Raw genomic sequence first — 17,706 nt, forward strand, 5'->3', positions numbered from 1 at the left:
CCTACCAATAGCATAGGAACCCTAGATATACAAGTGCAGCGTCTTGCCAAGCCTCCTGATCCCCGCATTCCCATTGATAGCATTTGAAACCATGGAAACAAACAAGCAAGTACCTGAGAGGATTGTAAGGGAGACCTCAATAGGGTCAACATACACAACTCAAGAACTCAAAACTATTGCATGCCCCTCTGAAACTTTGCAGAAATATACTTCTGCCTATATATAGCGTCCAGCAGAGTGGTTGATGTAGTCACATCTCGTTTAGATGTGACTAAACAAGTGTGTTGGTTGTAACACCCATAACAGTGTAACACACTTTGCAAAAATGATTTCGAACTCACGTAGCCAATCAATCGGAACCCTTGTACAGACACTGACATCCATTTCTGATTATGAAGTAGTATATTTGGTTATTAAGCATAAAATATATCATATCACAATTAGAATTTCTTTAAATTATTAAATTTCATGTCTACTGTATTCAATTCCCATGATTCGACTCCAAACACCAGTAAGTTCAGCCAACATCAAGAAACAGTGAGGAAAATGTGCATTATCAGTCAAATTTAACAGTTTTACAGTGTAGATCTTTATCAAAGTAGATTTTATGAATTTTAAGCTTGGCGATCTACTTCAAATACCTCATAAGGTGTTGTTAGATGCAGCTAATGATACTTTCTCCCAAGTTCAGGGCTACAAGTTTGAAAGTATTAAATACAATAGTGAATGAAGATGATGACCCTGGCATTGTATCTGACTGGATTCATTCAGTCTCAACTTACCGCAGTGAATTTTCTCGCTGATGGAATTAAAACCTCCTCAGCCATTTAAGAAATCTGTCAGGTAGTCCCAAACAGCAGATTTCTCTCTCTCTACACTGCAGAGAATCTCATTGCTGCAGCAGCAGGCGATGTCAGACAGGTCAAAGTGCCCATGAGCAGTGTGTAGGCCAGCAGTCTACAGGCTCCTGATAACAAGCCCACACAGTGTCATCACATGACAGAGAGCAGCGTGATGGACCGAGAGAAAAGCCTGCTGGAAGCAATTAGTTTTAAGTGAATTTACAAAGAGGCAGAGGAGAGGACACAAACTGGACTGCATTTATACAGCAGCGTTCTAGTCTGAACAACCACTCCAAGCACTTTACACTACAGGTCACATTCATAGATTTATTAAATATTTAATCCAATTGTCCCAACTAAACCTTGAAACTGTATTACAGTAACAAGTAAATACAACTTTAAATTTCATGCAGTGGCAGTTTATTGAGGCAGGGTTTTCTCGTGTTTCCACTTAACGTACATGATCTCTTGAGAGTTTTTTAATGATATAAATTCTGACACAATGAACATTGGTCGAAATAGAGATAAAACATAGCCTTAAATAGTCAAGTTAGTTTTTTAGTCATATTTTGCCATTTTAATGCTATAAATTACTGCTGTGTATAGATGTGATTTTCTTTAAACGTTTCTTATGCATGCTTCATTACACTGCACGCAGTTCAGTACTGTTTCCACCCATGTTGGTGTGTCTATTGCTTGGAAGTGTATCTAATGATTATTAACTCTTTGAGCAGATTGGTTGAGGGTGGGGAAGATGACACCCCTGTAGTATTTATTTATTGATACTTATCAGTACAACCTCCTCCTCACTGATCCCTGCTCAGCTACACTGCACTCATGCTCTGCTGCCGGCAACTTGCCTCCACCACCACAGCCTCCACCTTTTAGCACTGAGTCTAAACTTGGTTGGGGGTTTTTTGCATGTGTCCCCTTTCTTAGCTTAGCATGCTGCGTGGCTAATCCAGGGAACATCCGGAATACATGTATTCCCATTTGTGCAATAAATGGTTAAATCATGACGAAGTGTTCCTGACTGAGTGAGAAATCAAAGGGCAAACAGGTAACTCACAAATTCCTGACTGTTTCACTGGAAGCAATGGCAATGTCATATAGAGCAGGGGTTTTCAACCTTTTTTACCTCAAGGCCCCCCTTTTTATACATGTAGTGGTCCAGGGCCATTAACATATATATATCCCTTATTGTTTTTGGCTAATTGATTCTAGTCTTTGTTATATCTTAATTGTATTAAATATCTACAACAAAGCCACTCCCTGTTTTACAGAAAAAAGCCATCGAATATAATGTAGCTCACCTGTCACTGGGTGTCTCAAACTGATGATGTATGCGGCCGTTGCGGCCCACTAGTATCAAATTGAAAACATTTCACAGCCCAGTAGAGGGCGCTCACGGCCCACAAATGGTTGAGAAAGTCTGATCTAGAGTAGTTATATCATTAGATAGAACCACTGTTTTATCTGAGTTTAATAGGAGAAAATTGCAGGTCATCCTGGTTTCCATGTCCTTCAAACATGCTTGAAGTTTAGTTAATTGATTACACTGTTCTGGTTTTATTGACAAGTATAACTGGGTGTCATCCGCATAGCAGTGGAAATTTACCGAATGTGTCCCGATAATGTTTCCTAGTGGAAGCATTTATAGTGTGAATAAAATTGGGCCAAGCACGGAACCCTCAGGAACAACATGGTTGAATTTTTTGCGCACAGATGACTGACCAATAATTTGATCTGATGAATAGGATTCAAACCAGGTTTGGGTGATTCCTTTGATTCCAATAACCTGTTCTAGTGTCTGTAATAAAATGTGATGATCAATTGTGTTGAATGCTGCTGCACTGAGATCTAACAGGCCAAGGACAGACACAAATCTTTGATCTGAAGCTATTAGAAGGTCATTATTGAATTTTGCCAAGGCTGTCTCTGTGCTGTGATGCGCACTAAACCCTGACTGAAAGTCTTCATATGGATTACTTTCCTGGAGAAACTCACACAGCCGATTGGCTACAGCTTTCTTGGGGATTTTAGACAGGAAGGGGAGGTTGGATATTGGTCTGTAGTTGGCTAAAACGTAAACTGAAGGAGTCTAATGTTAATCGTAATGAGTTTGCAGTGCTATCGACAAGATGGTCAATATCAGTGGAACGAGGGTTTTTTACAAATTCGTCAGTTATATTAATCAATCAATCAATCAAATCAATCAAATTTTATTTGTACAGCCCATATTCACAAATCACAATTTGTCTCATAGGGCTTTAACAAGGTGTGACATCCTCTGCCCTTAACCCTCAACAAGAGTCAGGAAAAACTACTAAAAAACCCTTTTAACAGGGTAAAAAGAACGTAGAAACCTCAGAGAGAGCCACATGTGAGGGATCCCTCTCCCAGGACGGACAGAAGGGCAATAGATGTCAAGTGTAAAGGAGAACATCAGCAAGATAAAGGTATTTGCAGCATTGATTAGAATAAACATTTTGAAGCATAACTGAAGGTCAATGAATTGATGGATTATTGTCAGTAATGGCCGAGCAGTCCTGCTGCAATCATAGTCCATGGTCAGCAGCCACCATGATCATGATCCACCATCAAGATCGGATGCCACTATAGTCCACAGTCATTGTCCACTGCCGCCATCAGGGTCCACCATCAGCTGCCACCTCGGTCGTGGTCCAACACCATTATCAGATGCCAACACGATACAGGATCCGCCATACTGGATCCACCATTATGATCACGATCTCTGATACGCGATCCACCATCATAATCCACGATGTGGCCGCAGCCGCGGCCCTGGATCTGCGGACAATAAGGCAAAGGGACTCCGGGGAAGAAGTCGTCAGTAACATGTATTGATGAGATAATAATTTCTTTGACGTGATAAGGATTGAGAAGAGGAAGTAGAAGCTGGAAAGAGAAGCTCCGTGTGTCATGTGTCCCCCGACATTCTAGACCTATAGCAGCATAACTAAGAGCAGGTCTAAGACAAGCCTGGACCAGCTCTAACTATAAGCTTTATCGTAAAGGAAGGTTTTAAGGCTACTCTTAAACGTACAGATGGTGTCTGCCTCCCGAACTGAAAGTGGGAGATGATTCCACAGGAGAGGAGCTTGATAGCTGAAAGCTCTGGCTCCTCCTCTACTTTTAGAGACTTTAGGGACGACAAGTAAGCCTGAATTCTGGGAGCACAGTGCTCTAGTGGGTTGATAAGGTACTATCAGCTCTTTAAGGTATAATGGTGCCATATTATTAAGGGCCTTGAAGGTGAGGAGGAGAATTTTAAATTATATTCTAGATTTAACCGGAAGCCAGTGTAGTGAAGCTAATACTGGAGAAATGTGGTCTCTTTTCCTGGTTCTTGTCAGGACACGTGCTGCAGCATTTTGGACAAGCTGCAGAGTCTTTAACGACTTACTGCTGGAGCCTGATAATAAGGAATTACAATAATCAAGTCTGGATGTAACAAAGGCGTGCACTAGTTTTTCTGCATCTTTTTGAGAAAGGACATGTCTGATTTTTTAGATATTACGCAAGTGGAAGAAGGCGGTCCTAGAAATTTGTTTTAAGTGAGAATTAAAGGACAAATCAGGATCGAAGATCACTCCCAAGTTCCTGACTGTTTCATTGGAAGCAAGGGCAATGTCGTCTAGCGCAGCTATATCATTAGATAATGTGTCTCTAATGTGTTTAGGGCCAAGTATTAGAACCTCAGATTTTTCTGAGTTTAAGGGATGATACTGGGTTAAATGTAATCGGAATTATTTCCTTAAATTTAGCTATAGCACTATTAGGTAGACAGAAAAGGAGTTTAATGGCATGTAGTCTGATAATAAGAAACCGAAGGTTATTAAATTATGGTCGTATAGAATTGGGTTATGTGGAAGTACTGTTAGATGTACACACTGAGTGAAAGCAATTGAGTCTTATATTGAAATGAATGCAAGACTAAGGCCATAGTTATAATTATCAACATGAATATTAAAGTTGTTAAGACTATGCTTGATAAAAACTTAGAGATTCAGAATAAGCCCCAGGAGCACCATAAAATACAGCAAATAGGATTGGCTGTTGTGATTTATTGGGTAGGTGTGGCAGACTATGAACAAGACTTTCAAATGAGTTGTAGTTTAGTTTTAGAGCAATTGATAAACTGGAGTTAAAATAGCAGCAACTCCACCTCCTCGGCCAGAGTGGAGGAATGTCAGTGTTTATATGACTGGGGGAGTAGATTAATTTAGGCTGACATATTCTTCAGGATAGCAGCCAGGTCTCAGTGAGAGACAGTAAATCAATTTTATGATCTGCAACTAATTCATTAACTAAAACAGCCTTTGATGAGAGTGATCTTTGGTTCACAGTTTGAGAAATAAATTTGTCCTGCAGCTAATTAAAGTTAGCAATGACGTTAGCTAGGCGCAACTTGAAGAAAGACCAGCAGGGCAGTAACAATGCAGTTTATAAATCACAAACCTACCTACACATGTTAACATTGCTCAATTGTTTGAGATCGATCGCCACATTATTTTCACAGTTTGAGGGTAAATTTCTCCTGCAGCTAAGTGAATATAGCAAACAGACTTAACAATGATGTTAGCAAGCAAGCAGCAACCAGGCTCTCTTTTCGAGCCACCTTCTTAGTTTCAAACATAACAAACCCATACCTAATAAAGCATACTCACAGGTTGTGATCCCGAATCTCCTGTATTTCCAATAAGTCCAGAGAGGCCAAACCAAGTTGGAACTGCATCATCTTTCAGGATCATACGCCTTGCAAAGCCAGCAGCGACCTGTGACCTGTTCCGTAAGCAGTCCTCTGTGAAGTGACATGAACACAGGACCAGATAGGGGCTGCACTGTTGCGTAACAGTGTTAAACATAAATCTTAACCACTAAGTCTTCATCTCTTGCACACTGTCTACATTCACAAAAAACATTTACAACCCACTAAAGGATAGGGAAAGACTGAAAAAGCATAATAGGTCTCCTTTAACACTTATTCACCTATGTTGATATGGCCTTTTAATACAGGGAGAGGGTATCCTGCAAACATTCAACAGCCTCCTGACTAGACACCATAATCATCTGCATAAGCAGAAACAGTAGGAAGATGATTAGAGTTATAGGAACCAGGCAAGACCAGTGAGTTGACCCCTAACCTGCATAGCAAGGACATAGCTAAAGTACATGTATATAGTTGACCCAAGAATGGACAACCATGTCCTATCACTCCCTGTACAAGGATTGGCCAACTCAGCCCTGCCCTATCTTCAACATACTTTGAGCACCATCATACAATAAGCCAACATAAGCCTGAAGACCTACATCAATTACAAAACCCCAAAGTGCAAGAAAAGATTGCTGTATAGTTATTTGCACAATAACCTTGAGTCTGTTTGATAAGGCTCTGAATGTATCTAACCCTGCTGCCATAGTTTTATTGTATGTGTTTTATTTTGAAAATCCACAGCGGAAGTCTATGTCATTCTAAATGCGGTGCATCATATGCCATTGCTTGTCATATGATGTGTAAAATCTATCAGCATTTACCGCTTTAATTGTTTATGAAGCGAAATGCTTGTAGAAATCGTACTTGTTTTGCTTTGTAAAGAGATTTGTTTTCGCTAGCTGTTAACGGCTCAAAGGAGTGTACGTTACCTGTATGTGTACTAATATGGAACTCTCTGCAGTTCGAGTGGGAACAGACTTTTGGTCAACTTGCCATTAATTCTACACAACTGTGGTTGTGTGTTTGTCCCATGTGTTGCAGTTATGTTTATATTGAGCTGTTGAATATTTTATTGAACTATTAAAGTTAAAGTTGCTTGCTTGTTAAACTGGCCGAAGTTAATGTGTCTTAGATGTGTTATATTTAGTTGTCACCACAAGATGGCAGCATTGCCTTTATTTCGGTGTTGTATATGCAAAAGGAGCTTTGGCATGTGTGAATATTCGTATTTAATGTCAGATGACTGTTAATGTAATATGAGGTATTTTTTAAAACTGTCAGTATAAATAATTACATTTATTTTGATTAACTCACTATTGCAAAACCTTTTAAGAAGTTTAATTTTGCTGCCTTTTTATATTTTATTTAGACCTGTATCTTTCAAAAGAATTGTACCACTATACAATCACTGTGTCTCTCAGTAGCAAACGATCTTACGCTGTGGTTCGAGCGGGAACAGACTTTTGACCAACTTGCCATTAATTCTACACAACTGTGGTTGTGTGTTTGTCCCATGTGTTGCAGAATAAATCAGTCCAACTGCTCCAAACGATCCAGACTCCTGTGAAGTGCATTCAAATAGCAGCAGAGCAATATAGAGAATCTCACAATGATTGGTTTCTTATCTCACCCAGACAAATGGTCAGAGGAAGCCAAAAAAAAATTTTGCTGAGAAAACAAGACTTGACAAGAGACCCCTTCTCTCTCCTGCAGGAAGCAGCTCAACCCCAACCTCTCCACCTGAAGTGGTTGAGCCATAGTGGGATCTGAGTCTCTATAACCCCCACTTTAGTGTTACCATTGTCGGCTTTAAGTTCTTGAACTGCTTCCTTTATCTTTGCAATGGAATGGGAGGTGTACTGCTGGCAAGTCAGTAGGACTTAACTCTTTCTCTAAATTGACAAAGAGGTAGTAAGAAAATATAACAAGACACATGTTAATGTCAATTAGTCTGGGGCTAAGCCATTGGATATGTTAATCCAGTCATGTCTGGCCGCCCTCGTTCCCTCCCACCTGTGTCATAGGGGATGATGATGTTGTAAGGCCCTGGGATGATATGGGTGGGGTTCCTCAATTGTCCCTAGTGATTGTTGTGTGGAGCTGTGGTATCGAGGTCCCGCGAAAAAATATACTTTTTAAACCAACAGTGAGTAGTGTATTTACTGTATTTTACTGTAACTGATTGTGGTAGTGGGGTGTGATCAGCTTCGGCGGCATGAGTGAGAGATCAGGGATGTGGTTCGGGGGACGGTGCCAGGGAGGCAGCCTGATTTTGCACAGGTGTGTCTCCCCATTCATCAGCAGTAGTGTGCTAAGGCCTGGGCGGACTCGGAGAGACTGTTCTGAAGACGGCCAGAGGACGGCTTAAAAGACGAACAGTGTATGTGTGTGTGTTTGCTTCTGTAAAGACAAAATAACAATCAAAGTTAAAATTGCAACTTCACTAACGAGGAGAACCACGGTTAACAGGAGAAAGCTGTTACACTGATCATGCACATGTTGGACAGAAGAAGGTACAGGGAAAACAAAAAATCAGGGACAGAAAACAATTCAAAACACTGCGCCACTTGCAGGTTCATCAGGCTAATTCATACTGACACAAGAGAAGAGAAATGAAAAGAAAAGAAGAAAAAGTTAAGGAAGGTAAGGTGAGAAGAGGAAAAGGGAAACCAAGGTGAGAGTTTAATGTAAGCTAATACACAAATGATTTGAAACCAATGTAAGAGTGAAAAAATACATTTTGGGGGTGGTGGTGGGGAGCGGGGGGGTGGGTTCGGAGGCTGGACTGGTACCGGCTGGGTGGGGCTGAGAGACGAGTGCGATCCCGTATGACTCATACAGGGGAGGAAGTACGAAACGAGACATTTCGAAAACATATTTCTGAGAATGGACTGAGTGAAAAAGTCCGCAGACTAACTGTTTTCATACTTTGAAGATACCTACTGACCCCCTTCAAGTAATTACGGATAGTAAAAGCCCAGAAAATGTTTATTACACAATATTGGCATCATTAGCGGGGGAATCATAGGTGAGGGAGAACTTTGTTGTGTGCTGGGTCGAGCAAGATGGAGCAGAGGAAAGCTATTAATGACGAAGGGGAATCAGCAAGTCAAACTGAATCATTCAAAACTAAAAAGAGGACTCGCAGAAAGTACTCAAGTGAGTACCTGTCGCTGGCCCAGAGGACAACCCCCAAGCCTGTGTGTGTGCTGTGCGCTGAGATGCTAGCTAACAAGACCCTGGGACCATGTAGTGTGCGCCGCCATTTAGAAACTAAATATGGACAATATTTATCCAAGCCTCGAGCATCTTTTTAAAAATACGCAGAGAGAGCATCGGAGCCAGCTACGCGGCAACATCACCCCTCTCATTGGGTGAGTTACAGGTCACACAATGTCACTTCACGCGACATGTGATTCAATATCAAGTATATCGAGATAAACTGCTTGAGGTGTCAGACCAGAGGAATTCCAGTGTTAATGTCAGTTTATGGACATGTGATAGCGAGCGTTTTTTTGGGGGGGGCCTTAAACACCTTAAGTATATTTGGTTACGCCTCAAATGTGTTTTTCTTCTCCCTGATTTTCTTGTTGTGCTCTGTTATACAAACAGCAAGAATATATGTTTAACAATCCACTATTTGCACTTCATGTTTTTTTTACATTGGTTGCTTTGCAAATTGTTATGCTTAAATGTGGATGTTATTGAATTTGCACTGCATATGTCTAGGTTCATATACAATTATTTTTGCTATAAAATGAATAATATTGTATCCGAGCGTTTTGTTCTCTTATACTGTAAGGCATCAGCCGAAAAAGGACACAAAAGATGGTTATTGAATTGGGACAACACACCCGTTTATTTTCCTTCACTCTTCCAAAACTTCTCTCCCCGACAGAACCCACTTCCGTTAGAACCCCTTCAAAAGAAGAACTACACACCAACCATAATAAAGCCACTAAATAAAATAGCTTACAATATGTATGGTAATAGTTGATTATAGTCCTGTGTGTAGATCATATAGTTGTGATTAATGGTGTGGGTGGGCCACACAAATTTTTCAGTTTTCAGATTGGGCCGCGGCATTCTTAAGTTTGGGAATGGCTGCTCTAATAGATGCCACAATCAAGCAAGGGAAAAGTGGCTCATCATGAGTCAACACAGATCCTGCTGTCAGTGCCCCCTTTTTTACAGATTTATGATTGTCAATAGAAAACATTAATGATCCATTTCTTAGAGGTTTTTTTCTTCATTGAAATGGGAAAATAATTTAAAAAACACCAGGGTCAATTGATCTTTTTGACTGTTATGCTTGATTTTTAATGCCAAATTCTTCAACATACAGTGGCCTTTGACTGTAAAAGCAACATGGTCAGGTGGTGTAACTGAATTGTGTTGATTGTAGTTCAGTCAGACAACTCACGTTCAAACTTTTATTGCAACAGTAGAACAGGTTAGTGTTTGGTGTCTAGGCTCCGACTTAATCACTGCCCCCAATATGATTACATAGATATGATGGGAGTGTTGAGCAAATACTTGTAACCCCCCACTCCCCCCGTCAGAGCCTACAGGTGGATGCTGGGGTGGTGGAGGGGCTAAAGCAAGTGGCAGCAATACTGCAGCAGCAGCGGGGCAAGCAAAGGGAGTGATGGGAAATTCTCTCTGCTTAAATAGACCGCCTTATAAGGTGGGTGTGTATTAAAGATGATTGTGGAGAGTGAGGTATGTCACATGATGTATGTCACATGATTGGAGCAGCGCAGCTTGAGTTGGCTGCCTGAACTAGCTTGCAGGCATCGCTCCATTTTAGTCAGACAACTCACGTTCAAAAGTGTATTGCAACAGTAGAAGAGGTTCGTGTTTAGGATCTAGGTGTGGCAATTCTCCATAGGCGCATTGGCCTGCAAGAGAATATACTACTTAGTGAGACTGCAGTCACCGTGAGGCCGTTCCCCCCAAAGGCACCCTGGCTGTAGGGGAATATACCTAGTGAACTTGGATTTCCTGTGAGCACATGGGCAACAAATAAACCAAAATCAAAATTGAACACTTTAAACCCAGCAAACCACCTGAAATGCAAAACTATTATTAGGCTGCAAGGCATATACATATATTTAAGCAACTGGGGTGCAGCAAACCATCTGATAAGCAACGATAGTGTAGTGGCCATTCCATTTGGTTCCACATAACAATGGCCACTTGTATTATGTCTGCTGAGTGTTTCTTGCGTTTGACTCGTGTCCAACATATAGACCCCGCCACGCTGGCTGGGCAACCCAATGTCACACAACTCCAGGAGGCAGGTTAAACTTGAAAAAAGGGTTTTTATTTTCCGTTCCAGCACATTACAGACACACCTCTTTATGATCCTTTATCGAAATTGGCATGCCGTCTTTCCAAACCTGTCACGATGTCCCTTTATCACGTTTCCACGTTATCACGTTTCCACAGTATCATGTTTCCACAGTATCACGTTTCCACAGTATCACGATATCACGGTCAAAACTTGTTTCGTTCCACTCAACAGACTCCACACTCACCACGATCTTCATGCGCCTCCATAACCACCACGCGCATCAACGATAAACCGCCTTACGGCCTCATCAACTGTCGCAAACAAGAAAGCCGCAAAAAAGCGCCAAAAACAGAATATAATTGAATATAGCAGACATACTATACAAAATATATTTTAACTGTATAAAACTAAAACTACAAACCTGGATAATATAAGAAAATATCAAACCAACATAAATATTTAACTACACACACGCAGGCTACATAGTGGCTCTTACAGATAGCATTAGGCAGCAAAGCACATACATATTATTCAATCAAATTTTTGCTTGTATAGCCCTATGCACACAACACTATTTGTCTCATAGGGCTTAATGAGGTGCGACATCCTCTGTTCTTAACCATCAACAAGAGTAAGGAAAAACTACCAAAAACCCTTTTAACAGGGAGAAAAACGTAGAAACGTAGAGAGAGCCACATGTGAGGGATCCCTCTCCCAGGACGGACAGAAGTGTAATAGATGCCGCGACAAGGGTGCAGCGAATCATCGGATATGCGACAAGGCAGCAGAGAGTACATATTAAAGCATCAAGGTTGCAGCAACTGATGATCTTTGACAATCAATACTCCTTCTTGTGGAGCCTGACATAGCACAGTTAGCATGGATGATGGAGAGCTGCAGTCGTAGCTGTGCCACTCCTTAGGGAGAGAGGGGAATAGCGTTCAGGTGTTCAGCTCTGGCAGAGATTGCGAAGCTTTGAGAAGATCTCGTCATGGGTTTTCAATCATTGTTGGTGAGCAGGGGGGCCAACAGATGGGTTGGGGAGTGATGCAAGTGTTTCATCATAGAGGAGAAAGAACAGAAAAAAGTATTATATTTAGCAATGAAAATTTGAATGTCTTGCCGCCACAAACAAATCTGCTATGATGAGAGACAACATGTCTGACAGAGATGCTTAACTATCGAGACTTATACTGAGATATTTCAAATTGTGGAAGGGCATGGAGATTGCTCTCTAAGAGAGGTACAAGGCCTTTAACTATGAAGATGCTGCTGGCAGGGGGGGGGGAGACAAGGTAAATTACTGGAGTTGAAGAGGAACAAGCTTAACACAATTGAGAGGGAGTTGAAAAAACAAGGGCTACTTTGGCAACCATATGTGAACACTATTTATACCAAAGTAGCATTGTCAGGGGAAAGTGACATAACTTAGAAGGCATCTGTAATATTGTACTTTTCCCAACAACTCAGAGCAATGTCAGCAGAGGCATAGAACAAAGAAAAGCTTTAAGGAATTTATATATTTAATTAATCAATTAATTTTAGATATAACATTTTATACAAAATTTATATGAAAATTATATCTGCCACTTTAACATTAAGGACTGATTATTCATTTATCTCCATCCTGGGTGAAGACTGTGGTCTTAATTCCTCTCTATGTGCAGAGATTTTATTTATTTATTTATGGTATTATGATTGATCTTTATTATTATTATTATTATTTATTTATTTTTAACAAGACTGGTTAACAAAATATGTATCATTAATATGTGTACCAAATGTAGTTGGATCCAACTGTTTGACCTGAATACACTCAGTGAGTTCAGTTAAAATTGCCTGAATCAGCATTATCCTCTACTAGGAATGTTTGCTTAAGTGTAATACCAAGGAAATGTTTGTGTACTATGAACTGGATGAACCGGTGAACTGTTTGTTAAACTATGTAGTGTCTGTACACTTAGGAAAGAGAGATCAATATCAACCCCTTTCACGATGCAGCAGGTTGCAGGACACGTGATCACGGATCACTGGCGACATGACTGAGACATTTGTCCGACTCTTATGCCTACTTTGGCTAGGAGAACTCTGTCCCTATTTGGCCAAATAGAAACACTGTAACTTTGTTTGTGTTTAATATACTCTGTGTTATTTTGCTTCTCGAACAGTATTAAATGCCTTGAAACTCGGTTGAGTGTTGATTCAATCATTCAGTGTAATTGTTTAATTCCTCACCAGGGGATTAAATGAGTATTGTTATTATTTTTATTGTTATTATTATTTGCCACAGTTGTCATAGTTACACAGGATACATGATTTACTCCGTCGACTGGGGGCAGCCAGAGAGAAGAATGCTGGGCGGCAGCTCACATATTGAGCAACACAGAGAAGCCCTTCAACCGTCTATGAAAACCCCCAGATACAACGGGAAAGCTAAACGCGAAGCATTCCATGCAAAATCTGAACTATTATTCCAGGCTGGCAAGTGGTCAACTGAGGAGAAAGCCCTCCAGCTCCCAGTGTTCCTTACTGGGGATGCTCTGACAAGCCTGTTGCTGCTAAGCCCTGATGAAAGGAGTGACTATGATGCTTTAGTGGTAGCTTTAAAGAGACGTTTCGGATTGGCTGAGGGATCTCGCCAACAATATTGAGGGGCTGGTCCACCGCACCTATACTCACATGCCCCCTGTCATCTAGAGTGAGTTAGCCTAACTATTTCCTGCAGACCCTGTAACCAGCTGACCTGCGTTTCCAAACATTACTGGCCCATCCCAGGTCCCTCCAGGAAGCTTTGGAATTAGCCACAGAAAGAGAGATGCTGTGTGCTGGGACACGGGAAGCTGTGGCTGATAACACTTCACAAGTGAGAGCTGCGCATGGAGCCGAGTTGAATACAGCAGAACCTGCCTGGGAGGAAAAAGTGACACAGCTCTTGCATGCCACCACACTGAGAGAGGAGCAGCCTCCAAGTCCTCCCTCAAGGGTCTGCTGGGGATGTGGACAGCCTGGCCACCTGGTTCGACAATGCCCTTACAACCCAGCTAATCAAGAAAAGGAGTCAGGGACCGAATAATCCGGACGATATGGACCACTGCTTCTTTGTCCCGAACCCCTTCGAATGAGGAGACATTAAGGCACACTAATCAGGTGGGGGTGGTACCATCTGCAGAAAAGGTTGACTGCCAGCTGGAAGGACTCATCATGCTGGGCCAAACTTGGATTGGAGACTGCTGGTATGCCCCAATGACTATCGAGGGGACAGAGTGTTTTGCGCTGGTGGACACAGGCTCTTCAGCGATGCTTGTGAAACCCGAGATGGTAAAGAATAAGAAAAACATTTTCCCCACCATGGTGAAACTTCAGACAGTCACCAGGGGAGACATTAGTGGCTCTGGGGCTGGGGAAGAGGTTTGCCCGCTGCCCAGTGTGGGTCGCAAACCTAGAAGATTTCATTCTGGGGCTGGATATTCTTGGGGCATTGGACTGCTGCATTAGTACAAGGAGGGGGACCCTCACTTTTACAGATGGACATGTTGTCCAGATTTATCGGCAACCGCTCCAGCCAGGCTGTCTTGTGACTCACACCATTACAACACGGACAACAGAGACCGTGACCGACATGCCTGGGTGCTGCAGCTCCCCAGATGCGCTGCCTGCGCAACCTTCCACCCCGCCAACCGCTGGCCTGCACCTATGACCAGCCCCTGCCGCACAACCTGAGGGAGAAGAGAGAGCTTTGATGGTGAGGGAGGTCTGGCTGTGATGGACTAACCCCCAATGAACAGAGTCTGCTGCTATAGCTCTTGCTGGAGTTCAAACACTGCTTTTCATTGTCAGAGAATGATGTTGGCCGGACAGTTCTCATTGAGCACAACATCGAAACTGGAGAGGCACAGCCCATTAGGATGAAAACACGACGCCTCCCCCTGGCCAGACAAACAGCTGCAGATATGCAACAGGCTAGACTCATGAGCCCTCCACCAGCTCCTGGGTCTCCCCGGTAGTCATGATGTTCTGTGGCTAGTCATATGCCAGGAAACTACAGGACTGCCTGGAGTCCGCTCACAAGTTTGCCAGGGACCAGCTGCAGAATGCAGGGGCAATGCAGAAGAGGAACTACGACAAAGTGCATGCCAGAGGTTGTGTACAGAGTTGTGTACAGAGTCCAGCTGCCGCTGAGAGGAAGGAAGGTTGCCTTCCACCGAGATAGACTGGCTCCGATCTTCCCCCCAATTCCCGCCTGATGTGCCGTGTGCCTTATCAAGTCCCCCATAGTCGCGACCTTTTCCCTGTTTCCCTGTTCCTGCCCCGGATTCCACATCGGCTTTGCCCCCCTCTGCTGCAGGCCCGGCGCGGCTTCAGAGAAAACGCAGACCTCCTGACCGCCTGGGAGTCTTTGTTGTCCCCTCGGGATGAGGGACTTTGAGGGGGGGAGGTAGTGTAACGGACTGGTAGTTCATGTTCTGGTTGACTGTTATGTGTTTGTGGTTTATGACAAATGTTCAGCAGAGTTAGAAAGAGTGTTATTGAAGAAATAACATTTCCCGAATGTCAGTGAACATGTCAGAGTTGGGCATGTGACACTGTTGGACAGCTCCAGACTAGGGCTGCAACTAACAACTATTCTGATAGTCGATTAATCTATCGATTATTGAAACGATTAATCGACTAATCGATATTATTTAGATTATTTAGCCATCAGCTTTTAAATTTAGCTTGAGGTTGTTCGGGACATGTGATGACTGACAATAAAGACAATAAAGATCGATACTTCATTCAAAAATGTATTTAAAAAAACTTTGCTGCATATTAGGCTACTATTGATACAAAAACAAAGAAAAATCAAGTTTTGTCAATTTTAAACCAAGGACAGGCAAAGTGCTAATATCAAAAAATCAAGTTAAATTCAAGTTTCCCTTTTTCCTGTGAACCAAGAACAGGCCAAGTGCTGATACTAAAAATAAATTAAAAATCAAGTATCCATTTTTTCTGTAAACAAAAGGACAGGGAAAGTATCAGCAATAAAAACATCAACAAACAAAACTACAGTCTTCTTCGGACTGCATAATTGTAATTAAAAAAGACGTTGTCAGGCAATAGGATAACATTACACTTTTAAACTCGTTAAAAAAATGTTTTAAAAAATCTATATTCAAACCATATTTTTGTAATGGATTCTAGAATCCTGCACACAGGTATTGTGGGAGTTGCCAAGACAACTCCGTTTATATAGCAAGCTAGATAACAGGCTATCTTACCGAGGCGAGTCTGCATCGTCTACGTTATGATGTCAAACGTGCTTCCTGTTCAAATGCTCGTGTCCTGCTTCCATGGAAAGCAAGGTCTGCCTTACAAATATTGCAGGTAGTTTTTTTCGGGCTATGTTAAGGGGGAAGTTCTCCCATACTTTTGACTTTCTGGTACGCGACGGACGCTGCCATTTGTCTATGTTGTGTCGCTATTGCACATGCGCAACTTTCAGAGATAGGAAGGGAGCGAGATGGCTCACTCCTCAGCTACTTCCATCAGCACCTCCGGTAAAACAACGTTTAGTTCAGCTGCACAGCACGAAAAACGCGCGCTATGACAACCAACGAATCATCGACTATTAAATTCGTCGCCGACTATTTTTGTCATCGATTTTTGTCGACTACGTCGATTAATCGTTGCACCCCTACTCCAGACCAATGGCTCTGGGTTGGGTGAGATGGCGGGCTTCTCATTGACTGGGAGACAGGGGTTGTCATCAGGTTAGGGTGGGAACGAGGAAGTGAGTGTGTTGTGAGACGAGTGTAGGACAGACAGGACAGATTGATCTATTAATCAATCAATCGATTATTTACATGTAAAGTTAGTACTGTTTATGGGAACTTCTCCCCACCACACACACACACTTACTGTATCTTGCAGATAATTTGTTGCTGTTGTGAATGCGTCTGAGCATTCACAACAGCAGGTCATGTTTGAAAATGGCTCTGGTTAGTGGATTACCCACCCTACCCTCTGAGCCACAGCAGCCCATCATTGTGTACGGTACATGAATACCAAAGTTGTGATGCCTTCTTTCCCAAAGCTTTTGAATAACTGGTGGGGACCCTGCCCAGTGTTTTTACTGTCCACTGCACTCGTACCAAGCTAGATAAAGTGGTGTTTATGTGGGGCACTCGTGCTGTTAACTGAGCTCAGCCTGCAGTCTGATTTATTCTACTTTAATCCAGACCATTCAGTCTTACTTAGGATAGGTATTTACTCACACTGTAACTACTCAAGTAGGATATATAGGAGGGGGAGAGAGGTAAGGGGGAAACGATGTCTGCATGTTGTGTAGGGAGGGAGGTTGGTGCTGAAAACATAAAAACTGTGTGTGTTTGTAAGTGTGCATATACATTGGCACCTGTGCTCTGTCTCAATCTGTCAGCCACCCTGACACAGAGATCTATCTTACAGCAATGGCCAGGAGACAGGGAAACCCAAATACAGGACAGTAATTAAACCTCTGTGTGTGCGTGTGTTAGGTGGGATGTAGGTGGGTGTTTACTCTGTATTTGGACACATTATGTGTATATGTTAGTATGTCTGTGACATTGTCGGAATTAGTGTGTGCAAGTTTGTGTGTGACACTTTGATTGCTTTTGGACTGAGGCAATATCTCCTACAAGGCCAGACAATGGTGTGTTAATTTCCTTCAGGGAGCAGCAACTCCCTTCATCAACTCCATATCAGCACTAAACTCAATCACCTAGCAGGCTGAGCAACAGACCTAATGTTTATTTACAGCTGCAAATCGGACAGATACAATTTCACCCCATTTGACACTAATGAAGTCAGCA

General features: G+C 42.2%; 1 protein-coding gene and 1 long non-coding RNA gene across 2 annotated transcripts in view; one reads left to right on the top strand and one right to left on the bottom strand.

Moving 5' to 3' along the window:
* Positions 1–827, bottom strand: part of slc2a15a (solute carrier family 2 member 15a) — a 31,208-nt gene extending 30,381 nt beyond the window's left edge. Inside the window, exon 1 of the mRNA XM_034609480.1 lies at positions 783–827. Coding sequence (XP_034465371.1) covers positions 783–827 — 45 coding nt within the window. The remainder of the gene's footprint in view (positions 1–782) is intronic.
* Positions 828–16,547, top strand: LOC117775931. Its single transcript, XR_004616358.1, has 4 exons — positions 828–838; positions 11,958–11,963; positions 12,514–12,516; positions 16,118–16,547. It is a non-coding gene; the product is annotated as an uncharacterized LOC117775931 (long non-coding RNA).
* Positions 16,548–17,706: the final 1,159 nt, after the last annotated feature.

This window comes from Hippoglossus hippoglossus, chromosome 15 (genome assembly GCF_009819705.1).
Source record: "Hippoglossus hippoglossus isolate fHipHip1 chromosome 15, fHipHip1.pri, whole genome shotgun sequence".
In the NCBI taxonomy this organism is placed as follows: domain Eukaryota; kingdom Metazoa; phylum Chordata; class Actinopteri; order Pleuronectiformes; family Pleuronectidae; genus Hippoglossus; species Hippoglossus hippoglossus.